The sequence below is a fragment of the Odocoileus virginianus genome, chromosome 2 (assembly GCF_023699985.2).
Source record: "Odocoileus virginianus isolate 20LAN1187 ecotype Illinois chromosome 2, Ovbor_1.2, whole genome shotgun sequence".
In the NCBI taxonomy this organism is placed as follows: domain Eukaryota; kingdom Metazoa; phylum Chordata; class Mammalia; order Artiodactyla; family Cervidae; genus Odocoileus; species Odocoileus virginianus.
In genome coordinates, this window is record NC_069675.1 from 94,699,897 (window position 1) to 94,727,725 (window position 27,829).

The following is a 27,829-nucleotide window of genomic DNA, read 5'->3' on the forward strand; positions in this document are numbered from 1 at the left end:
GAAAGATTGAAGGCGGGAGGAGACGGGGACGACAAAGGATGAGATGGTTGGATGGCATCACCGACTCGATGGACATGAGTTTGAGTAAACTCCTGGAGTTAGTGATGGACAGGGAAGCCTGGCGTGCTGCAGTCCATGGGGTCGCAAAGAGTTGGACGCTACTTGAGCTACTGAACTGAACTGAACTGAACTGACTCTCCTGTTGTTCATTCGCACCCTCCTCGCAGGCTGGGCCCTCTGGCTCCCTATTTCTCAGCCTCTTTAGGCCTGGATCTTTCTGTGCCACCATCCACCACCACCACCACCACCACCAGCAGCTTGACCTCTCCAGCGCCCATCTTCTGCTGCTCCAACTATAGTGACACTAAGGACCACCTCTGGGGAATGGCTGTTTGGCCTCAGGAAACCTTCTGGTTCTTCGGTGTGTGTGAGGACTTAACAGGGAGGGAAGGAGGAGAGAAAGGAAGGCATCTGTTCAGCCTAGGTGGAGGGACCCTCCAGGCATTGACACTGTGCTGACCTTGAACCAGTTTCTCACAGACCAAGACAGGCAGAAGGATGGCCTGCACATATATTCCCCGCTCCCAAGGGGCTTGGAACGGGTTTATAACCTGTTTCCACTGCTTGCCTCTCTCTACCTCTAGACTTCATTTTCTTACACAGTGGAGAGATCTGTTCCTGAGCCTGTACGCTTTCCTCTCTGGCTCTGTCCCCTGGATTCCTAGCTTTATTTACATCCCTGCACTCACACCAGTCCCCCATCTTCTACCCCAGCCTGTCTTTCCAGAGTGAGCTTCAAGTCACCTGGGGGACTAAAAAATCCCTGGTCCCACTCCCAGTCCTGGTTCTCTTCATACAGGTGTAGCCTGGCAGGTAGAGTCTAGAAAAGCTTCCAAGTGATTTAAATGTGCACCCCAGGTTCAGAACCACTGATCTATATTCTTATCTGCATGCAGTCATCATCAGTGTTCATGTCACTCACACACCTGCAGTTCATCTCTGTTTCTTTGTGTGTTTCTATGTGTTCACTACGTATTTCTATTTGTATTGATCATTGACTTATTTTCCAGAGTCTGTCTGTAGCTGACTGTATCATTCATTTAGCCAGCATCCAGCCATATTGCCTTTCAACAGCTACAAATCAATATAGTAACATGTTCACTCATTTGGTAACTACACTGAGCACAGTTAAAGAAAAAAAAATTCAGGATACTTGTTAAGGATGACAAGGAAGACTATTCAAGAGAGTCCAGTGCAGTGGGGGTTTTGCAGAAGGGGAGACAGATTCGGCTCAACTACAAATACAATAATGTCAAGTGGAGATTTACAGCCCATGAACAGACTAGGGGTCAGTGGATGGAAAATGACTAAGCAGGAACATTAAGACTAGTGAGATTCTTGCTGAAGGCAGGCCCAGGTGATAAGATGGATAAAGGATGGAGGATGAAGAATTTGATCAGATGTGGAGGGTGATCAGAAATCCGGGGTTGGAGATTTTGCTAAATTGGCCCCACAGAATTCTTGCTAAAACTGCACTCTACAAGATGGAAGCTTCTGGTTGAACCTAGTTGAGTAGAGGGCTTAGAGGAGCCTGACTTCGGTCAGGTCAAGCATAAAGACCTTATCAGCACTAATTTTGTGGTAGGCAGTGTTCTAGGTGTCAGAGACACAGCAGTGAACAAAACAAGGCCCCTCCCTTCTTGGACAAACAGATATATAACCATGTCAGATCCTGGGAAGAAAAACAACAGGGTAAAGGAGAACGAGAGAGACAGTAAGTGTTATTCCTGATCTTGTCTCTGCCCGGTCTGTATGTTTCATCTGTTTATCTAGGTTTACACGCGGTTATTACAGTTTGTCTAATTGCAATGGCCGAAATTTCCTAAGCCCTTGCCAGGCTGAACACAGAGCACTTTAAAGTGAATAATCACGTGAGAGCCTCATAACAACTTAGAAAGTATCCTCTTCCTTATTAAAGGGAAATAAGGTTTAGAGAAGTTACGATTTTCCCGAGGACACAGGGGAGTAAGCAATGGATTTGGCCCCAGATGCAGGCAGCTCAGTGGTGGAGCCTGCTCTCCTTTGCTCTGGCTACCACTTCCTTGGCTCATCAGCTGCCACTCTCCCCTCTCTCTGCCACTCTGAGTCAAAGATGCCAGGTTTGCTCTTGCCTCTGGGTCACAGTCCAAGCTGTTCCTGAACATTCCTCCCTCTTCTCTCTCTGCCCAACTAATTCCTAGTCATCCTTAGGTTTCTGTTTGGACATCACTTTCTCTCTAGAGTTTCTCACCTTCCCATGGGAGCACAGGTGTCCATCTCTGGGGAAACTCAGGAATAGCAGGGAGCCTGGATTCCTGAGTTTCCACCATTGGAACAATACCACAAAAGATTGTAATTAACTACATGTGGGCTTCCCTGCTGGCTCAGAGGTTAAAGCATCTGCCTGCAATGGAGACCTGAGTTCGATCCCTAGGTCGGGAAGTTCCCCTGGAGAAGGAAATGGCAACCCACTCCAGTATTCTTGCCTGGAGAATCCCATGGACGGAGGAGCCTGGTAGGCTACAGTCCCCGGGGTGGAAAAGAGTCAGACACGACTGAGAGACTTCACTTTAACTATACGTATCTTGTCTACCACTATCAAGTCCAGCCAAAGTGCTGTCACACAGAAGTATTAGTTGTTGAATGAATGAAAGAATGTAACCTTACTGATAATTACATTTAAAAAACTTAGAGGAGTCCTGTTCTCTGGTTATGAAAGGACTGCCACAGTTTCCTTACTATAAGCACCAAAGCCCTGTTACTCAGGCAAGGCAGGAATTCTATTCCCATTTTAGAGAGGAGTAAACTGAGTCATTCTTATATATTGTTGCCTGGAAAATTCCATGGATGGAGGAGCCTGGCGGGCTACAGTCCATGGGGTCGCAAAGAACCGGACACGACTGAGCGACTAACACCCTGAAACTGAATAAACCCCAGAGAGCTGATGTGACAGAACTTGACTCCAACTCAGATCGGCATGATACCAAACCTAGTGCTCAGCGCAAAGCACTGCTGGGCTCTCAGAACCGAATCAATTCTCAGGGAGACGACTTCTGACTGGTAAGGGAGGCGTGGCACTTTTGCAAACAGCTCCCAAAAAAGGAGAGTTGCAAATGCTCAGAAGGATGCTGTAGGAAGTTTTAGAGGCAGTTGCATTGGAAAGAGGGCGCTCGAAGGGCGGGAAGGACTTGTCTGGGTGGGTACCGTGGCGGCAGAGAAACTAAATTTTAGGGCTCAGAACGCTGCCGGTTCCTTCTTTAAAGCTCCTTCGAAACCTGATTGTTTCCCCTTATTCCTTTAAGGGCGACCCCGCCCCCACTTAACCACCCGGGTCAATCTAATCCCGATGGCCAATCACAGGAGAGAAAAAAAATTACTTCCGCGCCTCAACCGCACTTAGGGGGCGAAACAGAGGGAGAAGAGAGGTGGAGCTAATGTTGTCACGTGACCTGCCCAATTGCCCAGAGGCCGGGGCGGTGCAGACGAGATCGCCGACGCTCATTGGCCAAACGAAGGTTGGCCCAGCGTGAGGCCACGCCCCCGGCGGCCCCGAGGTTGGTTGCGCGGGCGCCGGGGAAGGAGACGCTGCCCTTCCGCAGCGATGGGATCTTGGGTGAGTGGCGGCGGTCCGGGCTTAGCCCGGGGGGCCGGCGCGGCGCCCGCAGGGTTTGGGACTGAGACTTGCAGCGGGCGGGAGCCGTGCCTCCGCGGGGAACTGGGTAAGGGATCGCAGGTGTCCCGGCTCAGCCAGACTAGAAGGGCCCGGGTTGGGAAAGAGCAGGTGCTCGGGCCGTGGGCGGCGCGAGAGGTGGAACAGAAGAAGGTACCCGGTCCGTGGGAAGATGCCTGGGCCTGGAACACTGCAGAGATTGGAACAGGGGCGCAGGTCCTGGACCCGAACAGGGCAAGTACTGGAATAGTAGGAGCTGGTGCGCGGACCTGGGACGGCGGCAGTGGGGCACCTGGACAACCCTAGAGGATATTCCGGGGGTCGGGGCAAGAGAGGAGGGGCCTTGGCCAGGGGATGCGGAAGGAATTGTCCGGACAGATTCTAAGGAAGGGGATATTGCTGAGGTCCAGCGTACGGAGTGCTCAGTGCTGGTCGGATCCTGCCAGGGTGGAATGAACGAAGACTGGGCAGAGGGGTCGCTCAGAGGAGCACTTGGGCCGGGGACATTGCTGGGCTCAAGGCGGAATGAAAGGTGCTCAGGCTAGTGTAATTTACGGAGTGGTTCAGGGCAGGGAAGGAGGTGCCTGGGATTGAAAGCCTGGGCATCCTCGCTGAGAGGTTGTAAGTGCCGGCATGGGGGTGGAATGGGAATAAGGAGGTTCCAGCCCAAGGTTACAAGGAAGGAGAGGTGACTTGCCCAGGTGGGGAAGGCATTAGGAGTATCCACGTGGTGGGAGACATTGCTGTGGGCTTGTCATCACAGAGAGGGGGTGGAGGCTTCTCTCCTTCGTCCCTGGGTTGTGCCACGGGGATGGATAGATGGGCTATCTATAGATGGATCTGAATCCTTCCCTAAAAGAGAAACTGTCTTGGGACCGGTGTCCTTACCTGACACTCTTCCTCAGTCCAGGCAACAGAGGCTGCTCTTGACTTTCTTGCAGGTAAATGCTAGGCTTTGGGGTCTCTGAGAGCTGTGGTCATATCCCAGCTTCACTATTTTACTCAGTGACCTCAGTCGGGGTGATTATCTTCTGGGGCCACAGTTTCACCATCACTGAGATAAATAGCTCAGCTTTGAGGGTTCTGAGTGACTGGACTCAAAACCCTGCATGGAGAGACTGTTCCAAGCCTGCCTGTTAAAGTAAGTGCCTGGGAAATAGTAGCTGCTGGTCCTCTGATGTTCTTATCTCCCTTTGTTCTGAGGCTTGGGGCAAGTTGGAGGGGTGAGGGAGGTGGCTTGTGATATTAACCTGGCCCCTGACTACTGAAGGTCACGTAGCTTAGTTTGTAGCCTCCTGGCAGGATGTCCCCTATCCTTGACAATGTGAGTTTCCTCAGGCCTGCCTGCCCCCCTTACACACACACACACACACACACACACACACACACACACACTGTCCCCTATCCTTGACAATGTGAGCCTCCTGGCAGGATGTCCCCTATCCTTGACAATGTGAGTTTCCTCAGGCCTGCCTGCCCCCCTTACACACACACACACACACACACACACACACACACCCCTGGAGCTAACTGATAGGATCATTCATCCTTCCCACTCACTGGGAATAAACTGTTTCTTGTGCTGGTCCAGTGACTTTGGCAGCCATCTGAAGTAGACAGGGTCTGTCTGGCTGTTGTATTCCTTCTGTTTGAAGTCCCAGGAGACCTTGAAGGCACACTTGGCCTTGGTGGTGCTGGGTCGGGGAGTTCTCTGCAGGATCTTGGGGACTGGCTTATGTGTTCAAGCCACTTATTCACTGGCCTTGGAACAAGGCGTGAGGTATCTCAGAAGGCCCCAGGGCAAAGTTGCCCTTCTGGTCTGTGGTTCTTCCAGGACTTCCACTTCCTGCTCCATGTCAGATTTGGCAAAAGGGTTGTGTTGAGCGTGGAGTTTAAAGTCCAAGAGATCTTGACCCACGTCCTGACTCCGTCTGGTACCAGCCATCTGGTGCCAGTGACTTTGGACTCCTGACTTAGCCTGTCTGAGCCTCAGTTTCCTTGTTGGAAATTGGCCGGGGGTATGGGAAATAGTTGGATGACATCACCAACTCAATGGACATGAGTTTGAATAAACTCCAGGAGTTGGTGATGGATAGGGAGGCCTGGCTTGATGCAGTCCATGGGGTCTCAAAGAGTTGGACACAACTGAGTGACTGAACTTAACTGATGGGAAATAGAGCCCATCTACTTCTCAGATTTGTAATGATTCAATGAAATGATGTATGTAAGGAATGCAGCACAAAACACCCATATAATGCATAGTAACTATTATTATTTGAGGAAATACTCTGCTGTTTTCATAATACAGTCCACAGGAAGTACAACATTCTTGGTTTCATGGGAGGTGGAAAAGATGTAATGATTCTCAGTCAGGGACTTTACCCTTAGAGGCCTAAGATTTCTGCTTAGCCCACTCGCCATGGGTTTGAAAAACTTGAGACAGTGTGGTTTAAAGCCTCAGGTTTGAGAGTGACCTCTCAATCCTCCAGGCTCTGGGTCTGCACTGGGGCCAGTGGGCCAGGCACTGCCTCCTGCTCCCAGGGCTCAAGGTGGGCAGAGGGTCTGTGGGGTGCTTGGCTGCCTTCCTGCTAGCAGACACAAAAGGCTGGGGCCTGGTTCCAGGCCTCACATTCCACACGTGGGCTTTGCTCCCAGCTCATTCCCCCCAGAGTACTCTTGTGTGTGTTTCTCTGTGCCTACATGCTCACGCCCTTGTGGCTGACTTGCTCATCTGTCTTTCAGCTCTGTGCAGGGACCTTCTGGTCTGCGCGTCCCTGTTCTTTCGGGGCGTGGATGGTACCCAGGACCCAGCCAGCAGCCAGTTGAAGACGTTCTCCTTGGAAGCTTTCATCCCCGAGGGCTCTCGCCCGGGCTGCTGATCCTGCCATGGCGTTCCGGCGGACCGAGGGCGTGTCCATGATACAGGCTCTGGCCATGACGGTGGCTGAGATCCCTGTGTTCCTTTACACGACCTTCGGGCAGGTAAAGATCAGGGCGGTTGTGGTCCCGCCCTTTAACCCCACCGGTCCCTGAAACACTGAGCCGCTCATCCCAGAGTCCTTCACCATCCAGGAAGACTGGGCCTTTGTAATTGCTGTCCCAGGCCATCGTCTTTGAGTAGAGTAGGAAGGACTGGGTTAGGAGTCTGGGGTCCCAAGCCCAGTCTCCACCCCAGGTCTCTGGACTCTTAGCCTCAGTTTCTCTGTCTATAAAAGGGGTCGATCAGGTCCTCCCTGCCAGCTTTAAATGTCTGTGGCTGGCCAGGCCCCTTGGCGCTCCCCAAAGCTCACCCTGTGGGGTGGGTGCAGCCTCATGAGGGGTCCCCCGTCCAGCAGCCAGAGCGAGGGTGCTGTGGGCCACCCACTGCGGTGAGTGTCGCTGTACCTGAGGAGCTGAGCAGCGGGGCCGGCAGACCTGGGCTTGGTTTCCGCCTCTCCGTCACCTTAAGCCCGTGCCCTAAGCTGTGTGAGCCTCGGATACCTCGCCTGGAAAATGACAGGCATTTGGACAGGTAACACAGGTGCAATCCCGATGTGGCCCCTGGGACAGGGGCTCAGTCACTGCGACTGGTGGAATCCTGACTGATGGTGTTGGAGACACCATCTCCTTGGCCTTGTCATTTTGCCCTCCCCAATCACTCCCAATCCCCCTCTTCTACATCTCTGTGATCCAGGTTTCAGAGGCCAGGTCCCTGCCCCAGGGGGTGGTTGCCTCTCCAACATTCCTGGTCAGGAAATATCCCCCAAGGGCCTGAAGCACCCAGGCCATCTGGGCACCCAGGGCAGCTCTCCCAGGCAGATGTAACCGGCGGGCCCCCCTCTTCTCCTACAGTCTGCCTTCTCCCAGCTGCGGTTGACACCAGGCCTGCGGAAGGTTCTCTTTGCCACGGCCCTGGGAACTGTGGCTTTGGCCCTGGCCGCCCACCAGCTGAAGAGGCGACGGCGGAAGAAGAAGCAGGTCGGCCCTGAGATGGGAGGCGAGCATCTGGGCACGGGGACCCTCCCCATCCTCATGGCCAGGAAGGTCCCATCGATGAAGAAAGGTAGGTGTGAGGTGGTGGGGAAGGGTGAACCTGAAGTCGAGTCTCAGCCGGGCTCCTGATAGCTGAGATCTTGGGCCAGTGACATGCTGTCTCCAAGGCGAGTCCCCTCATCTGTGAAGCAGGTCATTGTAAGGATTTGCTGGGTCATGTGGCCGGATGCACGTGTCTTTGGAAGCGATGGTTTCTCCTTATCTGAGGACCCTCTGGGAGTGTCAGGTCCAGAGTGGGCTGGTGGGGCACATCTCCTCCGTTCAGTGAGGGAAGTCCCCTGCCTCAGAAGTAGGAAAGGCCCTGTGGTTCCTGAGCCATATGGTCATCTCACTATTTCCTGCTTTTTTACTTGGCACATAGTAAGATTCATCCTTTTTAGCAAACAACTCTATGAGTTTTGACAAACACTTATAGTCATACAGTCCAACCACAGTCAAGAGCTGTTGCTCTGTAAGCCCCCAGGGCCCTTGGGAGTCAGCCTGTCTCCCCTTCCCCCAGCTCCTGGCGTCCACTGGTCTGTTTTGTGTTTGCTTGTGTGGCTCTAAAAGCCTCTTATGGTCCGGTTAATCTTGTAACCCAGCAACCCAGCGTTTGCCACATACAGGTTGCTTTCCAAGGCAAGGAGGCCTCACAGGCTCTCTCGTCTTGGGAGAAACCTGTTTTCAGAAGCAAAATTTCCTTGTATGACAAAGACTTTTCACCGAGAATTATCCTGGCAAAAGGAAAGTTTCGTCTTTTCCTCTCGCTTGCCTTCCCCATACCAGCACCATCTCTGGTTCCACCTTAGTTTGCTTTCCCTATTTTTCTCACCTAAAAATAAAACAAAAACCCTGTGTATTTAAAAAGCTGGTGCCTCAAATCCTTTTTGGAAGGAGAATTCCAGATCAGTCAATCAACAACACAGGGGAAACTGAGTCAGGAGTGGGGCAGTGGCTGGGCCTTTTTCTCAAGCTTAACCTAGCAGATCCAGGCCCCACCCCATGCCAGGCTCTGTGCCCAGGATACAGAAGTGAGCAGGAGAGCAGGCCAGGGCCTGGCCCTCTGTTGCTAGCAGCATGCCCTGGGGCTGCTCTGCTGTCTGACGCAGAAGGTCAGGACAGGCTCCCAGATGACACGGGAGGAAAGAGGGGTGCAGAGCCGTGAACAGCCCATGCAAAGAGGCTGGGTGGGAAGCCGGCGTGACCTCTGCCCTCCTGTTCCTCACAGGCTACTCCAGCCGGAGGGTCCAGAGCCCCAGTAGCAAGAGCAACGACACCCTGAGCGGCATCTCCTCCATCGAGCCCAGCAAGCATTCAGGCTCCTCCCACAGCCTGGCCTCGGTGAGGGTACCAGGGTGCCTGTCAATGGCCTTGGGGCTCCGTCTCTGCCCTCCGGGGGCTTATGGGCTGATAGGAAGATGGGAGAAGAGGTTCCATGCATTTATTCATTTGTTCACTGACTCATCCATCCGTGAAGGCTTTCTGAGATCGTTAGTGACCAGTGTGTGCCGGGCATTGGTGAGGGACAGGTGGACAGGTGTGGAAGAGAGCCTGTGTGATACTTCCCCAGGAAAGTTCATGCATTCATTCATCAGACATTGAGCTACACTGGATTTTTGCCAGGGACTACCAGGCACTGAGGATATAGAGATAAATAAGACAAAGACGAGTTTATTTTCTCTTGGGGAACAGCTTTTGGCTCATTCACTCATCTAGTTATTAATTCATCCAGCGAGTACTGAGCCCCAGCTCTGAGCAGGCCACAGCCCTGGGGACCCAGGTGCCAACAAGCCCTGGCTCTCGTCACAGCCTGGCAGGCAGGTGGCTGCTCGTGAGGGACAGAGGCGTGGGTGAGAGCCCGGTCCTGCTGGCCCGTGGGTAACAGGTGCTCCTTGAGTCCTCCCGGTCCTCTTCGTGGTGGAGCCCTGGAGTGAGGAGGGGTCCTGCTCAGGAGCAGGGCTCGGGGCAGCTTCCGGAGGAGGTGGCTGGTTCCCGGGCTGGGCATCGGCCTCTGTTTTTTTTCCTGCTTTGGCCATTTCTCTGACCTGTCCTCAGGCTCTTGGAGTCGGTGGAAGTGCTGTGCTGCATGCTTGGCCACTGTGGCCAGGGGCTGGTTTCAGGGGTGGTATGGGAGAGGGTGTGCGGTCAGGCAGGGGGGTTGGTGGGGATGCTGAGGGGTCCTGCTCGGGGTCTGGGAAGGCCTCACCCTTTATGCTGGAGTTCCTGCCCTGCTTGGCTCCCAGATGGTGGTGGTGAACTCATCCAGCCCCACGGCTGCGTGCTCGGGACCATGGGAGACCAGAGGGATAGAGGAGTCCGTGACCACCGTGGACGGCAACGCTGAGAGCCTCTACATGCAAGGTGCGGGCCGGGAGGCTGGCCTCGACTCCCCTCGGCTGCCAGGGCAGGGTAGAGAGGGAACTGCCTCCTCCCAGGAGCCCGGATTCTCCGGGTGCTGCTTGCGACCCTCACCCCGCCCCAAACCCCCCAGTTCTATGGTTTCTGGACCAAGGAGTATTTCCAGGAGTAAGTCTGGTCTGCATGAAGACCCACAAGTGGACAGCCCTAAAGAAAAGGGATTAGGCTACGTGGTCCTGCCCGTTCCCATCCTTCAGGGCCCTGCTGCCGCCTGGCTCTTCTGATCCCCCTCTGGAATGATGTAATGAGGGGCCTGGCCACTCTTCATCCACTGAGGACCTGACTCCCTTCTCCCCGTCTCCCCTGCCCGCGCTCAGGCATGGAGCTGTTCGAGGAGGCCCTGCAGAAATGGGAGCAGGCGCTGAGTGTGGGGCAGAGGGGGGACAGCAGCAGCACCCCTACCCCAGGGGACGGCCTCCGGAACCCTGAGACGGCTTCAGAGGCGCTGTCCGAGGTAGGTCGTCTTTCCCTGGGTCTTTTCCACCCCCCAGCCTCAGAGATGGCTGGTAGTGTGGCTGGCAGGGCGGCTGCACTCGGGAGGTGTCTAGCAGCCCCGCTTTCTGCCAGCCAGTCATGTCCTCTTGGATGAGAGTTCTCCCCTTGACCATAGTGTTGATCAGCCAAGTAAGAAAACTTACGTCGTGTGCATTAGCGCACCCTGGCACTTGGTAGTTACTCGATAAACCACACCGTGATTGCAACCTGATCCTGACCGCATAAGGAAAAATACACGTTCTTCACGGGCTGGAAGGAACTAGCCGTGTTCATAGGTGAGTGGGTCACACAGCTTTGTTTTATCTTTTCTTCATACATTTTTTGATCACAGTTTGATTAAATTTTCTATGGGGCTTCCCTGGTGGCTCAGTGGTAAAGAACCCACCTGCAAATACAGGAGATGCAGGTTTGATCCCTGGGTCGGGAAGATCCCCTGGAGAAGGAATGGCAACCCACCCCAGTATTCTTGCCTGGGAAATCCCATGGACAGAGGGGCCTTGTGGGCTATAGTCCAGGGGGTCCTAAAAGGGTCAGACATGACTTAGCGACTAAGCAACAACAACAACAGGTGTTCTATAAGTGAATATCTCAACATCAGAAAACAGGAAGTAAAAACAACCTAAAATTAAAAAAGTTTGTGAGGGACTTCCCTGGTGGTCCAGTGGTTAAGCCTCCCTTCCACTGCAGGGGGTGTGGGTTCGATCCCTGATCAAGGGAACTATGATCCTGCAAGCCACGCAGTGTGGCCAAAAAAATTTTTTTTGTGTGAAAAGCACAACAAATACATGTCTTCAGATTAATGTTCACTGAAGCAGTGTTTTGTAATAGTTAAAACACATGAAAAAGTGGAAACTTGAGAGTCCCTCGGACTGCAAGGAGATCCAACCAGTCCATCCTAAAGGAGATCAGTCCTGGGTGTTCATTGGAAGGACTGATGTTGAAGCTGAAACTCCAATACTTTGGCCACCTGATGCGAAGAACTGACTCATTTGAAAAGACTCTGATGCTGGGAAAGATTGAGGGCAGGAGAAGGGGATAACAGAGGATGAGATGGCTGGATGGCATCACTGACTCAATGGACATGAGTCTTGAGTAAACTCCGGGAGTTGGTGATGGACAGGGAGGCCTGGCGTGCTGCGCTTCATGGGGTCGCAGAGTTGGACAGGACTGAGCGACTGAACTGAACTGAAGTGCCCACTAGGAGGAATCTGAAATACTAGCCAGCCTTTATTAAAGGGTAGAAAGAAAGCTCTGTGGGCTGATAAGTTGCTCTGTCCACTGTATTTTATTAAGTGAAAAAAAAGCAAGATATAGAATGTCTATAGTGACCCATGCGTACATTTTTTTCTACTGAAAAAATGTAGCCAGTGTGCAATATCATGTAAGTTACAGATCTGTAAGAGTGATTCACGGCCCATGTATATACATTTTTCAAAAAACATTGTCTGTTTTCCTTAGGCGAGGTGGATTTAGTTAAAAAAGTCAAGCCTGTTTGTAAAGAACTAGAGACAGGAGGGGTGAAGTGAGAGCCCCAGGTCAGAGGTTTTTTTTTTTTTTTTTTACAAATTGATCGAAACAGGGCTTCTCTTGTAGCTCAGTTGGTAAAGAATCTGCCTGCAGTGCAGGAGACCTGGGTTCAATCCCTGGGTTGGGAAGATCCCCTGGAGAAGGAAATGGCAACCCACTCCAGTATCCTTGTCTGGAAAATCTCATGGACAGAGGAGCCTGGTGGGTTGTAGTCTATGGGGTCGCAAAGAGTTAGCCATGACTGAGCGACTGACACTATACTATTTTTTAAATTGATGTACAGTTGACTTAAAATGTTATGCTAATTTCTGCTGGTGTGTACATTTTAAATAAAGGCATAAATCTATGCCTGTGTATGCCTGTTGGTAGCTACTGCTATGTCTGTGCACTTGTATTTCCCTTTGAACAGACGCACAGGAAGACTGTTCACAGTAAGCTGTGAGGAGGGTTTGCAGGTAAAGGAGGAAAAGACTTTCCTTGGACTTTTCTATACCTTTCTCTACTGTTTTGACTTTTCTTGTTTCGAGCACAAGCTTAAGGGCAGGGCTTGTACAGGTATTAGCATGGTGGGTTGTTTCTGCTTTAGTCTTGATACTTTTCCTGTATTTAATTTTTTAATTTATTTATGGCGTGTGGGATCCTAGTTCCCGGACCAGGGATTGAACTTGTGGCCCGCAGGGGAAGCTTGGAGTCCTGACCACCTGCTGGACCGCCAGAGAAGTCCCTGTGCTTCTCTGTATTAAATAACAGAACAAAACATGGGTGTTCGTCCTCTACTGGAGTGGGGTCAAAGTGGAGGCCACCCCTTTGGGGAGGGGTCCAGCCAGGATGTGGGAACACCTTCATGTGTTGAAGAAGAAGGGGGCTTAACCCAGGGAATTGGTTGCATGGATGAGGGAGTCGCTGGGAGACCCCAGGGCTCGAGGGGGCTCACACCACAGAGGGGGCTGGCTAGCGGGGAGTGGAGTACAGGTATGTGATATGAGGCATGAAAAGGAGGGGAGAGCTTCTCACCCACCCCCATTCCGCCCCCCCAGTTTCTCCTCCCTTCCTCCACCTGTGCCTCGGTGGGACAACAGGCAGTTGGCAGGTGAGCCTGGGGAACAGAGTTTGAAGTGCAGGGTGAGAACCTGTCCGGGACAGTGGGTACCAAGTCGGAGGTGTGCGTGCCCTCCACCCCGGCTGGGACTTTAGCTCCGAGGCCCATCACACAGGACTGATGGCTGTCATTGTGGGCTGTGGATGCCTGGGGTGTGGGTGACAAGGCTTCAGAGCCTGCAGCACGACTGCACCAGGTCCTGTCTGCTCGTGGGCAGACGGTGGGCGCCTGCTGGTGAATGATGGCAGGAGGAGAAGGGAGGCAGCTTTGTTTCCAAAAATTGTCCTTGTTGCTAATACTGCTGCTGCTAAGTCACTTCAGTTGTGTCCTATTCTGTGTGACCCCAGAGACGGCAGCCCACCAGGCTCCCCCGTCCCTGGGATTCTCCAGGCAAGAACACTGGAGTGGGCTGCCATTTCCTTCTCCAGTGCATGAAAGTGAAAAGTGAAAGGGAAGTCGCTCAGTTGTGTCCAACTCTTAGCGACCCCATGGACTGCAGCCCACCAGGCTCCTCCGTCCCTGGGATTTTCCAGGCAAGAGGACTGGAGTGGGATGCCATTGCCTTCTCTGCCCTAATACTACATCTGAAATTTATAGACCTTTCCTTGTTTTTTTCATTGTGAAAGCAATGAAATGTTCCCTAATAGAGTAGTGAAAAAACCACAGAAAGAGAAAAAAGAGGATAAAAAGAAGCCCAGTCTCCAACCAGACAGCTCACAGCTGTGTGAGGCAGGCAGAGGCCCTCAGGCCCCCTGAGCCCTGGCGCCCTCAGTGGGACCAGCCACAGGATCCTGGCCCATAGCAGGTGCTCAGTAAATCGTCTTTATCATAGGTAATATTGATGCCTGTTATCTTTCATCCAGACATAACTACTTGGTATCCTTCCAAGCATTTAACTAGGCTACGATTTTTTAAAAATAACTATTGAAATATAGTTCACATACCATACAATTCACCGAATTCAGTCGTATGGTGGCTTTCATGTATGTTTCCTCCTCTATCTGAAAGTAGAGGATTCCTAGGAAATCTTTCTTAAGCCAAAGTGACATCAAGCAAAGAAGTATTGAGCCCCCTTAAGACACATCTTCCTAAGATATGTGTAGAATTGATTGAGATAAAGCACAGGTGCTTACAGGAACTTCCCTGGTGGTTCAGTGGCTAAGATTCTGTGCTGCCAATGCAGGGGGCCCGGGTTCGATCCCTGGTCAGGGAACTAGATTCCATATACCACAACTAAGATTAACACACTGTGATTGAAAGATCCTGAGTGCCACAACTAAGACCTGTTGTAGACCAATATTTATATGTATTAGGCTTCCCTGGTCGCTCAGCTGGTAAAGACTCCACCTGCAATGCGGGAGACCTGGGTTCGATCCCTGGGTTGGGAAGATCCCCTGGAGGAAGGAACAGCTACCCACTCCAGTATTCTGGCCTGGAGAATTCCATGGACTGTATAGTCCATGGTGTTGCAAAGAGTTGGACATGACCGAGTGACTTTTACTTTCACTTCATATATATATATATATTTTCCCCCCATATATATATTATTAAAAAGCGTCTTTACAGACACAGTTCAAAGTTACAGTGGCTAGATGCTGAGATGCTGAGTGTAGTTCTGAGGGAAGGAGCTTGGCGGCATGTGCTGAGTAAAAGCTTGAGTCTATACTTTGGACTGGATTTGCTGGATCACAGTGTAACTCTGTGTTTAACTTCCTAAGGAACTGCCAAACAGTTTTCCAAAGCAGCTACGTGTGACTGCGCTCAGTCGTGTCCGACCCTTTGTGACCCCGTGGATTATAACCCGCCAGGCTCCTCTGTCCATGGGATTTCCCAGGCCAAAAAGCTGGAGTGGGTTGCCATTTCCTTCTCCAGGGGATCTTCCTGACCCTGGGATGGAACCCGCGTCTTTTGTGTCTCCTGCCTTGACGGGCGGGTTCTTTACCACCGCGCCACCGGGGATTCCCAGCGCAGCTGTATCATGTTACACTCCCAGCAGCAGTGTGTGAGAGTTCCAGTATCTCCACACCCTCACCGACACTTGTCGTCATCTGACTCTGACTCCAGCCATCCCAGCGGGTGTGATGCAGTTTTGATTTGTTGCCCTGATGCTGACGATGTTGAGCTGCTTTTCGTGTGCTTATCGGCCTTGTGTATACCTCATCTGGAGTAATGTCTCTCAGACCCTGCGCCTGGTTTTAACTCTGGCTGCTTGTCCTTTTATTATCGCATTGTTAGTGTTCTTTGATACTTTTTGGCTACAAGTCCCTTGTCAGAGGTATGATTTGTCCATATTTTCTTCCATTCTTTGGGCCGTTTTTTCACTTTCTTTTTTTTTTAAACTTGGTGGCGCCTCATCACCAAGGATCTTAGTTCCCTCACCGGGCAGGGGTTGAACCCAGGCCCTGGCAGCAGAAAGCACCAAGTCCTAACCACCGAACCCCCAGGAAATTTCCTGTATTTTCCCTTTCTTGACGGTGTCCTTTGAAGCACAAAGGTTTGAATTTGGATGTAGTCCAGTGTATCTGCTGTGTTCTTTGGTTGTCTGTGCCGTATGTGAGAAACCATTCTCTAACCCACGGCGACTTCCCAGAGAAGGATCTAAGCCAAAGCCACGAGGCCCTGCTGGCCACACTGAGTGGGGCTGCTGAGCAACACGGCCAGAGGCTCTGGGGCCCCACGGGCTCTGCCAGGCTCCAGCTGGGTGGGCCCCGCCCCATAACCCCCTTGAGTTTTCCTGGTGAAATGGGGTCATGGTAGCCCCTGCCTGAAGGAGGCCGTGAGGCTGACCAGCGAGGTGTCGGTCCACGCCCAACGCTCAGGGGAAAGCGGTGGTTTCCCTTGTTACTGCCCTGCTCTGAGTACTTCCGGCTCTTTGTCCCCAGTGGCCTGAGGCCCTAGTTGGCCCCCGTCCCCTCCCCAGGGTCTGGTTACATGCACTTGCGGATCTGGCAGCCTCTGTGGAAAACAGACTCAGGCCTGCCTGTGTCTGGCCCCTCGGCCCACAAGCTCCTGGGGTCAAACAAACATTTCCTCCCACAACCTGGCCTGGAGGCGGGGGGCAGCGAGGAGTCATAGGCTGTGGTGCCGTGGGTGGGGTGCCTTCCCAGGTGCACACAGGTAATAGCAGCAGTGGGGTGGAACCCAGCTTTTTCTGGGCTCCTAACTTCTCTCTGGTTATAATAGCCAACACTGACTGGCCTTCACCCTGGGCCCATCTTTTGGGAAGTACTTACATGCCCTATGCATGTTTTCCCTGAAATCCAAGGAAGTAGGTTCTCTTACCTCAGCTGACAGACAGGGGAACCGAGGCTTAGGGTGGGGGAGTTAATTACTCAAGGTCACACAGCTCAGAACTGATGGTGTTAGGGTTTGGACCAGGTCTGCTCAGGTCTAGAGTGGCGCTGTTCAATCAGAAGCCACGTATCTCATTTAAAATTTCCCAGAGACCATGTTAAAAAGCAAAAGGAAATGAATCAAATGACTTTTAATACATTTTCTATAACCTGGTATGCCCCAAATATTATCATCTCAACACATAATCAAGATGAAAAATCATGGAGGTATTTAACATTCTTGTATTCTTGCGGGTTTTTTGGGGGGAGATATGAAGTGTTTGAAATCAGTGTGCATTTACATTTATCACCCATGTCAGGTGGGGCTGGCCGTGTCTGGCCAGTGGCTCCTGCATAGGGCTGCTCAGTCCAGACCTGCGCTTGCTGCTGGGCCTCAGAGCTGCCCCCCTCCCCACCTCCACCGCTTTCCCTGGGAGCTGGGCCCCTATCATGGTGCAGGAAGGGGCCATTGGTGTAGGGGAGCTTCGAGGGCCCGGGTTGACCTTCCTTGTTTTACCCGCAGCCGGAGTCCCAGCGGAAGGAGTTCGCAGAGAAGCTGGAGTCGCTGCTGCATCGGGCCTACCGCCTGCAGGAGGAGTTCGGGTCCACCTTCCCGGCTGACAGCATGCTGCTGGACCTGGGTGAGCAGGGGCTGGGTGCAGGGTCCCTGGGGCCCAGGACCTCATCCCATCAGGGGCCCACTGCACGGATGGGGAGACCGAGGCCACACAGGCGGGAACAGAGCTGGGACGAGGCCCTGGGAGTCCCTGGTCAGTGTGCTTTGCCCCCATCCCCTTGGGAACAGGCCTTGGCGCTGCTGTGTCCACATCTCCCCCCGCCCACCCCAGCGGCCGTTCCGGGCCCTTGACTTAAGCCCTCTCCTGTGGCTGCTGGGTGGGCAGAGGGGCGGCTCCCATGGAGGTAAGCCCACAGCAGGCCACATAGCACACACATGCCCACACTGTTGAGATCAAGAGGCCTGACATCGCCGAGAGGGAGTGAAGTTACTCAGCCGGGCAGCCACAGCGTTCTAGTGCCCGCCACGTGCCAGACCCTGTGCGGTGACCATGGCCCTGCCCTGGGTGCCGTCAGCTTCCAGGGGGCTTACCAGACTCCTGAGTGTCGGGGTCCCTGGCTCTACCAGGGGCGACACAGGGCCAGCGAGGGCTGGCCAGGGTGACACATTCTCCATCGCCTGTCCCCATCAGAGAATAGTCTTGTTTCCCCTGGCCTCCTCTCACAGCAGAAAAGACTGGTGGGGCCTCAAGACTGTAGCCTTTGCTTATTTGTTCAACAGATCCTTCCTAAGCCCCCTTGAGGGTCCAGACCCACTTGCCCTTGAACAGATGGGAACGGTAGTGTGGAGTGAGCGGCCCTTTTGTATCAGAGGCTAAGTGTCAGCTTGGCAAGGGGAGGTGACTTGCTCGGGGCCACATAGCACAGCCCGCGCTCAGAGCTCAGGGCTCACGGGCGATGTGGCTGCGGCAGGTCCACTGGCGGGTACTGAAAAAACTGGAAGCTTGGCGACCATCAGCATTGTCTTCCCGGGATCGGTGTTGGGAGGCTTGGTGTCCGTGTACATCCCAGCCTTGGGGAACTCAGGATCTCAGCTCAGCCCCCCTCTTCCTGCCCTGCCCAGAGCGGACCCTCATGCTGCCCCTGACGGAGGGCTCGCTGCGTCTGCGGGCGGACGATGAGGACAGCCTGACCTCGGAAGATTCTTTCTTCTCTGCCACCGAGGTGATGCGGGTGGGGGGGGATGGCTTCGGGGAGGGGGTGAAGGCCGGGGGGCCCCTGTCGGCTCTGCTGGGGGCCAGCGATGGGTCGTGGGAAAGTGAAGGCATTTCCTCTGACCGGAGCAGAATCTGGCAGTCGCCAAGTGTTCCTCCCCGGGGACTCTTCAGTTGGGACAGGGAAGCCTGGGAAAGCAGGAGCTGAGGGTCCCGTGAGTGAGGGCAGGGGTCCCTGACCCCAGCGGCTGCAGCCCACACTGGCCTCTCCTTCTTCAGGCTTTGTGCTCGTGGCTTGGTGTTCGTTTCCTGCCACGGCCACGTGTACCAGGCGGCTGTCCTTGCCCGGGATGGGAGGACATGGGCTGTGTCCAAGAGATGGTCCCTATGGAAAGGTCCCCATGGGAAAGGAGGAGAAGGGGACGACAGAGGATGAGATGGGTGGATGGCATTACCGACTCTATGGACATGAGTTTGAGTAAACTCTGGGAGTTGGTGATGGACAGAGAGGCCTGGCGAGCTGCAGTCCATGGGGTCGCAAAGAGTCGGACATGACTGAGCGACTGAACTGAACTGATGGGAAAGGCACCTGGCGACGGGGATGCTGAGGACCAGGAGGGGACTCCAATCCAGGCCTCTGCCCTTGGCCAGGGTTCCTGCTGACATCCCCTCAGAGAGCTTGTAACCTAGGGTGTCCCCTACTAGAAGTTCCTGGGGCAGGCACCCTCCCCCTCACTCATGCTGCTGACACAGGCTTCCGCGTGTCCCCCTCCCCCTTTGCACCCTCCCCCCAGCTCTTTGAGTCCCTGCAGGTCGGAGATTACCCGATCCCACTCTCCAGGCCCGCCGCTGCCTACGAGGAGGCCCTGCAGCTGGTAAAGGAGGGCAAAGTGCCCTGCCGGACCCTCAGGTGAGCACAGGAGGAAGGAGGCAGGTGGGCGGCTGGGGGCGCCGTTCTCTTAGAGGAGGCTGGGGAATCCAGCAGTGAGTGCTTGGTGAGGGCCCAGCTGAGCCAGGCTGAGGGCGGGGTGGGCTGGCCAGGGCTCCTGCCCCAGTCTTGGAAGGCCCTCGGATGGCCCTGGTACAGGAGAGGTGAGTGTGGAGTTAGTGATCATAATAACGAACTAATACAAGTAATTAAAATACCAGTCATTCATGCTGGTTCCAAGTTCTCAGATGTGTCCAATCATGGAAGTGGGGCACTGTCCCTAAGCCCTGTGTTCTGGATACCTCATGGGAACTGTTGTTGCGGAGCATGGGCTCTAGAGTGCGTGGGCTTCAGTAGTTATGGCATGCAGGCTGAGTTGTCCTGCAGCATGGGAATCTTAGTTCCCCGAACAGGGATCGAACCTGCATCTCCTGCACTGGAAGGCAGATTCTTAACCACTGGACCACCAGGGAAGTGCCCTCTAGGCCCTGTGTTCTGACAGACTCCCTTAAGGAGCGGTCCAGAAGCCAGGCTTGGGGGACAGACCTGGGTCTCTCCAGCCTTGCCACTTCGTATCGTGTGGCCCTGGACAAGTCTCCTGACCCCTCTTAGCATCAGTCTCCTCTGTGCTATATCTGAAAGCTCTTGTTCCTCTTAAGCTCATTGTTCTGTATGATGGTCATGACTCCTAGATTTACGTGTGTGTGTTTAAAGGTTGCTGAAACTGGCCAGAAGACCCAGTTGAAGGCCTGAGGGTTTGGATAAAAGGCTCAGACTAGGGTGCCTCTGGCTGCCCCAGAAAGCCCTGCCCTGGCCTTGGGGGAAACTGGGCCATTTTGGTCCTTTGCTGGTTGGAGCCTAAAGGAGACTGAGGTCAGCCTGACCCCCAGTGACCACACCGTCCAGTGGCACCGCGTGCCGTTGAGGCAGCCCATCCTCAGACAGCATCCTACCAGCCCCTTCGGCTGGTTCTGGGGAAACTGAGGCCTAGAGGAGACCAGCCCCCTGCCCGAGGTCACACTGCCAGGCGGAGGCAAGGCCCCTGGGGGCTCCGCCCTGACTCCACGAGGGTGTCGCTGGCGGGGGTCCCAGGTGGTGAGACTCTCTGTGCTTCCCCTCAGGACAGAACTGCTGGGCTGCTACAGTGACCAGGACTTTCTAGCCAAGCTGCATTGTGTGCGGCAGGCCTTCGAGGTGGGTGTGGTCCGAGAGAGGCTGGGGAGGCTAGGGCGGGGGGTGGGCTCTTCTGAGCAGGTGGACCATCTGCCCATCCCACGGTACTGCCCTCTCTGTGGCTTTGGGGGACCGCCAGCTGGGCAGCTCACCCTCCCTCCTCATTCCTTAGGGCCTACTGGAAGACAAGAGTCACCAGCTTTTCTTCGGGGAGGTCGGCCGGCAGATGGTGACAGGCCTGATGACCAAGGCTGAGAAGGTAGTAGTGGACAGGGCTCTCTTTTTGGCTTTTCTTCCCCCACCCCTTATCTTTCTAACTTTTATTTAGTCCTGTTCAAAAAAAAAAAAAGAACTCAATCTAAAATCAAGCTGATAAGCTCTGACTTCATCCTGGAAGCCACTGGAGAGCAGGGAGAGTTTCTGTGGTTTTTTTTCCTATGCTAATTTTGGAAAATATTGCTTTTTTTTTTTTTAATGTATTTATTTGGCTGCACTGAATCTTAGTGACGGCACGTAGGATCTTAGTTCCCTGACCAGGAATCGAACCTGCGCCCCCTGCATTGGAAGCGTGGAGTCTTAGCCACCGGACCACCAGAGAAGTCCCACTTGGCTTAATTTTGATTAAGGAATCAAGAAGAGCTCGGCGAGCACAGAGCTCCTGAGTGCCAGAGCCTGTGCCCGGCTCTGAACTGAGGAAGCGGACAGCCCCGCCACATTTTTCCAGGCAGTAAAGATGGGCTGGCCTCTGGGAAGATACTGGCTGCTGCGCACACCCAGGCTCTGGAATTGCGGAATCAGCCTTCCTCCATACTGTGCCCAGGGCCACTCGTGAAGCCTCTCCAGGCCTCAGTCCCCTCGTGTGTAAATGGGCGTGTCCTGGGGACATCACTGGCTGAGGTCAGTGACCATAAAAAGCATCAGCGAGGCCCAGCCCTCATCTTCATCTTCATAGTCAACTTTTACATGCGAGGAAACTGAGGCTTGGGGAAGTGAAGGCATAGCCTGTGGTCATCCTAGCAAACTTTAAAACTTAATGAAAATTGGGCTTCTCTGGTGGTCTAGTGGTTAAGAATCCGCCTGCCAGTGCGAGGGACACAGGTTCGATACCTGGTCTGGGAAGATCCCCCATGCCGTGAAGCAGCTAAGCCCACGAGCCATATACATACTGAGCCATCACTCTAGAACTTGTGAGCCACAACTCCTGAAGCCCACGTGCCTAGAGCCCACCACTTGCTACAACTAGAGAAAGCCCGAGTGCAGCAACAAAGACCCAGCGCAGCCAGTAATAAATACGTCTTAAAAAACAAAAAGCAGCTTCACGAAAGCAGTTTAAAAAAAGATGATAAAAATGGGAGTTCCCTGGTTTCCTAGTGGTTAGAATTCCAGCCTTTCTTTCACTGATGTGGCCTGGGTTCAGTCCCAGGTCAGGGAATTAAGATCCCACAAGTCTTGAGGCATGGCAAAAAAAAAAAGTGTAAAAACGATTCACACTCTTTGAAGAAAAAGCTAAGATGCTGCAAAAAGAAGGAAAAAAATTGTCCCCAGCCCCACCCTGTTTACATTTTGGTGAACATCCCTCCAGTGACCCCTCTGCCTGTGGTTCTCATAAGTGCCATCACCCTGCCGGTGGTGATCTGTGTCAGCTCTGTCCTGCCAGGCTCTTGGGCACATCCCTGATCTGAAGCCTCAGGATTCATACCTGTAAAGTGGGCACAGTGTTGGCCGGTCCCTCCCAGGGTTGTATGAATTAAATGAGTTGATCCATGTTAGGTCAGCCCTGGCACATGCTCACTTTCTAGGCCCGTAAATGACATCTGTGTCTGCAGATTGCGTCGTCAGCCTCCGCTAGGGCTCCCCGTCCCAGAGAGTGAAGACTTGCTCCTGGGTGCTGACCGTCTGCACCTGGCAGCAGCAGGGGTCCTGTGTGCAGCAGCAGGGGTCCTGTGTGCAGCAGCAGGGGTCCTGCACACTATTTACTGCCTGATGGTGTCACATGAACGAGCTCACCGACTCCCTGAGGAAAGCTGCAGCTTCTCCCGTTTCACCAGGGAGGCCGATGGTCATGGAGATTCGGTTGGCGGGCCCAACCTCACACCCTCATGCATCCTTTCTAAAGTGAGCTCCTTCCGTAGCCGGTGCACACCTTCTGGAAGGAGGTCGGTTCTCAGTAACGAGCTGGTGTGAGATGCTGCTGGGCAGCTTGGTGTTGCCTCTCTCCCGGACACACCCTGGGCTCTGCAAAGCCTCACTCTCTCTGTGACCACTGCTCAGGCATTGGCCCTGGCCTGGCCTTGGAGTGTCCCCCATCCACAGTCCAACCCGCCCCTGTGGATAGAGTCCAACGGGGTCGGGGCCGTGGCCAAAACAGGCTCTGCTTCTCCCTGTAGAGCCCCAAAGGCTTCCTGGAGAGCTATGAGGAGATGCTGAGCTATGCCCTACGGCCAGAGACCTGGGCCACCACGCGGCTGGAGCTGGAGGGCCGAGGGGTGAGTCGCTGTTGTGCCGAGCCTTGGTGTCCTGGGATCCCCCCACCTGAGCTCCTTGAGCAGGGTGGAGGTGCGCCCTGGAGCTCTGCCTTGCTTCCGAGGCTCTGAGATGGCTCCACTGCTGCTGGAAGCCCCTGTTCCCGCCCTGCCCCAGGCCCAGGCTGCTGGGAGGGTGGCCCCCGCTACACCCTGCTGCGGAGCAGAGGTGTATCTGCTCAGCCAGGTGTTCCCACCTGGACCCCTGCACACCCGCCCTCTCAGGCCTCAGAGCACCGCCTGGCCCCGCAGGTGGTGTGCATGAGCTTCTTCGACATCGTGCTGGACTTTATCCTCATGGACGCCTTCGAGGACCTGGAGAACCCCCCGTCCTCGGTGCTCGCCGTCCTGAGGAACCGCTGGCTGTCAGACAGCTTTAAGGAGACGGTGTGTGGCCGCCCCCCACTCCCAGGCACGCACACACGTGACCCCACGTGTGTCGCCCGGACCCCACGTCCCTCCATCCCTGGCATTGGGCCCCGGGGCTGGCTCCCTACTCATCATGGAGCAGTCACCCCCACCCACCCGGGGCAGGCTGCCGGCCACTGGGCGCCCCAGCGCCTGCCCTGGAGAACTTTCCAGGGGAGCCCCTCCTTGCTCTTGTCTCATCCTTGTAGAGCGGCTGGGCGTGTATTTTCCTCCTGCCTCATGGTTTCATTTGGGCAATTCTACTCGTTCTCAGCTGCCATTAATTCTATTCCATTTGAATGCATTCAGTCAAGTTAAAATATGGACAAAATAAAGGAGGAACAGCAGGAAAGCCTTGAGCACAGGGCCCCTGGCAGGCAAGCTGTGCCGGGTGGCGTGGGGACTGGGCATTGATAGGCAGTAACTGTGGATCTCCACAATCACTGAGCAAGGCGGGGATACTCGGTCAAGTTCATCTTACAGAGGAATCTGAGGCCCAGAAGGAGATTGCTGGCTTCTCACCCTGTAAGGGTTGGAGTCAAAATTCAGCTTTAGGTGCACCTGACTCCTAATTGAGGGCAGGGAAAAGGCAGACTTCAGACAGCTGTTCCCATCTCCCTGCTTGGGGTGGGTAAGCTGGGGGAGAGGCTTGGTCCCAGCTCCGGGTGAGTGGCAGCTGCAGGCCCGGCCTGTTGGTCTGACCCCAACCCCCGGGGGGTGCCCTCTTTAATTTAGGCCCTGGCCACTGCCTGCTGGTCGGTCCTGAAAGCCAAGAGGAGGCTGCTGATGGTGAGTGAGCTGATGGTGCGGGGCCTCTTGAGAGCAGCCACGCAGGGGCTGGCGGCCTTGGGTGTGGAGCCTAGCTCAGCTAACCTTCCCTTTGGTGTGTGCTGACCCTGGTCTGGGGGTGGGACACGGTGGGGTGGGCTGCAGCTTTTGCCCTTTGTCACAGCACCGGTCATCCATCCTGCCATGACCTCCCCCTTGACAGGGAAGGTCTCAGAGGCCCACAGAAATCTGCTTCGTCTTCCCACCCAGGGCCCAGCACAGAGCTGGCGGTCGGGAGGTGATGAGGGGGAATGAGAAGCGAGGAGAGGGCCTCTTCAGAGGGAGACAGGGCCTGTGCAGTGTAGCAGAGGTGATGCTGGCGTCCGGGTCGGGGCAGGGTGCCCTGGGAGCAGGCCGAGCCCCGCTCCCGCCCCGAGAGCTGCGTTATCTGCACTCCCAGGCGGCGACCGGCTGCCTATCTGGGCTGCCATCCATTGTTCCCCCCCCGCCAGCCCGGCTCTGCCGCCCAGCTGATACCAGCTGCCACCACCATGTGCCCTGGGCACTTCCTCTGCTGAGCCTACTCCGGGCCCCTGCTCGCAGCCCTCGCCACCTCCCCGAGGTGGCCCCTATGCTGCGAAGGCGAAAGCCAGGGCTCTGAAAGCCCCGGTCACCGGGACACTTCCCTGGCAGTCCAGTGATTAGGACTCGACGCTTTCACTGCTGGGTCTGGGTTCCAGTCCTTGGTCGGGGAACTAAGATCCTGTAAGCTGCGTAGTGCTGCTAAATTTTAAAGCAAAACAAATTTTTTAATTAAAGAAAGTCCCAGTCACTCACCCAACATCACCCAGCAAGGACATGAATGAGCCAGACAGGCCTCCAAAGCCTCAGCTCTTAATATGAACCCAGGGCCTGGCTGCCTCTCCCTGTCCGGGTCCCAGCCTTCAGCCTTGCTGTGCCCCGCCCTCCCCCCAACAGGTGCCTGATGGCTTCATCTCCCATTTCTACTCCGTATCGGAGCACGTTAGCCCTGTCCTAGCCTTCGGCTTCCTTGGACCCAAGCCTCAGCTCTCTGAAGTCTGTGCTTTCTTTAAGGTAAACAGGGAGCTTGGCATCTGTAGCTGCCTGCCTGGCCCTGCGTCCGGAGAAGGGTCTGGGCGGGGTGCCTGCCCCTTCCACTGGGGACCTGGCCCCGGGTGGGTCCACAGGAGGCCCCGGGAGGGCAGGAACAGAGGACAGAAGGAGCTGAGTTGGCCCCCCCCCCCCAGGGGGGCGGTCAGGGGAGTGGCTTCAGGTGGCCTGGAGAACCTTGGCTTGGCGGGGAGCAGGGGCCCCGGCCCAGCCTGACGCCAGCCGTGTCCCCCAGCACCAGATCGTGCAGTACCTGACCGACATGTTCGACCTGGACAACGTGCGCTACACGTCCGTGCCGGCGCTGGCCGAGGACATCCTCCAGCTGTCTCGGCGCCGTAGCGAGATCCTGCTCGGCTATCTGGGGGCGCCGGCGGCCGGCAGTATTGGCCTCAATGGCGTGCTGCCCCGGGAGAACAGGCCCCCAGAGGCGCTGCAGTAGTGGCCACTGTGGGCCCGGGACGATGGCTGCCTGGGCTGCCTTCACGTGGGGGACGCCAGAGAGAGGCCTTTGGATTGGCGTGGGAGGCCTGGGTATCTGGCCATGAGCAGTAGCAGAGCCCAGGCCGTGGTGGCCAAGGGCACTTACTTGCCCCTGACCTTGCCCCCACCCCAACCTCCATCATCTGGGAATCCCCAGGGCCTGGGGGTGGAGGGCAGACTTCCTTGGAGATGGAGGGAGCCCCGAGGGGCCCACCTGACCCGCCCTCGGCTATGCCTGGGGAAGCAGAGACTGGACTAGCGGCCAGTGGGGCCAGAGAGGAAGAATCAGGTAGAGATGGGATGCCCGGGATGTGGGTCCCCAACACCTCCCACTTCCCAGGAGGACTGCTGAATAGGGCTGGGAGGGTGGAGATGGAAGAGTGGGTGGCAGGGCTCTGTGGTAAAGGGGCCTGGGCTGGCCAGTGTCAGGTCCAGGCATGTGCCTGGCCAGGGCTCACGGCCCGCTGCCACCCGAAAGAACAGCTCCAGGGGTGAAGGCGGTGGCTGGGGGCACCTCGGTGGGCAGCGGGCCTGGGCCATCCTGATGGGCCCGCCTGGGCTTATGTCTGGACAGGGATCGGGCCCTTGAGAAACCAAGCACTTGAGCAGGATGCTGTCCTCTGACCTTCCCTGCCCCTCCTGAAGACTGTCTCTCCTCCCACTTCTGCCACCACCAAAAGTGGAGGAGGTGGGGCTGGTCGCCCCCCGCCCTGCCCTCTGTGAGCCCGGGACTCTCTGGCTGGTGCTAGGTGCTGGGCTGGAGGCTCTGACCGGGGTCATCTCAGTCCGCAAGAGTGTGGGGCAGGGGATGGTCAGAGGATGCAGGCGGCTGGACCAGCATCAGGATGGGAAACTCACCTGGCTCTCAGCCTTCAACTTGACGCACAAGCCAAGTAGCAGTGTAGAGCCCGCCGCCGAAGGCTGTGGGCATCGGTGCCCACATCGCCAGATTTCTGTCCGCCCCGCAGACTTGCTTCCCTTGTGGTGTTTCCACCTGAGGAAACAGGTGTTTTATTTATTGCCTTAACACTTTATTTTGAGGTCCGCCCCTTTCCGGGTGGTGGGGGTTGCCTCCAAGAGACACAGACTCCTGTTTTTCCACACTCTGGAGTTGGGACTGGCTCGTCAGTCCTGGGGGCACCCTCCCTTGAATAGCAGAGGGGTCCCCGGGGTGGGGTGGGAGAGGGCCCATCTTCTCTGAGCCCACTCCCACCCCCATGTGGTCCCTCCATCCCCCCAGATTGCAGGGACCACTGTGCACTAACTATGCTTCTGACTCCAAACCCACGTGTCTGAGGTCTTAACTGCCTCCTCCTGGGTGGGAAGGACGGGGAGGCCCCTCCAAGCTAACATTCCGTTCATTTGCACTTCCCCCGCCCGCGCTGTGAATGTGATCTTGGGCCTAGGCCCTGGCTGCTCTGATTTGCTCCCGAATCACCCAGAAGTGGCACTTTTCATGTTGTCTGTGTTTACATGTCCACGCACTGCCTCTGGCACTTGTCGCAGCTTCCCACTTTTGTACGGTAGGGCCTGTGCACATCGACTCTTGAGTCAAATAAATGATTTCCTTCCAGCGTTACCAAGCACATGTGGTCATTGCTTCCGGGGGGTGGGGACCTGCTCTTTGGAGTGCGGGTCAGGGGAGGCTCCAGGAGGGCAGAGGAGGCCTGGTGGGGCCATTTGGCCCTCGGCATGGAGGGGCCAGTGCAACGCCATGGATGTGGGTGGGCAGCCTGGGTGTGGGTCCCGCTCTGGCAGCATCAAGTAAGGTCACTGGGCTCTGAGCCTCGGAGGCCCCGTCTCTAAGATACAGGTGTTGCAGCCGGCAGGGACTGCAGACCCAGCCCCTCGATCACTGTAAATCTGAAGTTCTCATGGGTAGCTGGACAATCGCATGACTTATTTCAAAAGTACAGTAGTCCCCTCTTTTGGGCGGGGACACATTCTAAGACCCGCAGTGGATGTCTGAAACCATGGATAGTACTGAATCCCATATATACTATGTTTCTTCTATATACGTACCTATATTATATGTTATGTCATTAACTCAGTCACTCAGTCGTGTCCAGCTCTTTGCGACCCCATGGACTGTAGT

The 27,829-nt window shown here is 55.0% G+C and overlaps 1 protein-coding gene and 1 non-coding gene across 3 annotated transcripts; both read left to right on the top strand.

Moving 5' to 3' along the window:
- Positions 1-3,564: 3,564 nt before the first annotated feature.
- Positions 3,565-27,313, top strand: MIGA2 (mitoguardin 2). Of its 2 annotated transcripts, none has more exons than XM_020874867.2 (16): positions 3,565-3,652; positions 6,452-6,691; positions 7,541-7,751; positions 8,949-9,061; positions 9,964-10,081; positions 10,456-10,592; positions 17,115-17,232; positions 18,231-18,331; positions 19,116-19,231; positions 20,371-20,443; positions 20,595-20,681; positions 22,810-22,908; positions 23,197-23,331; positions 24,088-24,141; positions 25,099-25,215; positions 25,487-27,313. In XM_020874867.2, the coding sequence occupies exons 2-16, from the start codon at positions 6,596-6,598 to the stop codon at positions 25,691-25,693; spliced, it is 1,782 nt and encodes a 593-aa protein (XP_020730526.2). In that variant the 5' UTR covers positions 3,565-3,652; positions 6,452-6,595; the 3' UTR covers positions 25,694-27,313. The 2 variants fall into 2 exon arrangements, with proteins under 2 accessions (XP_020730526.2, XP_070310453.1); XM_070454352.1 differs by lacking the exon at positions 3,565-3,652 and adding an exon at positions 3,665-3,758.
- Positions 14,400-14,472, top strand: TRNAG-GCC (transfer RNA glycine (anticodon GCC)). Its single transcript has one exon. It is a non-coding gene; the product is annotated as a tRNA-Gly (tRNA).
- Positions 27,314-27,829: the final 516 nt, after the last annotated feature.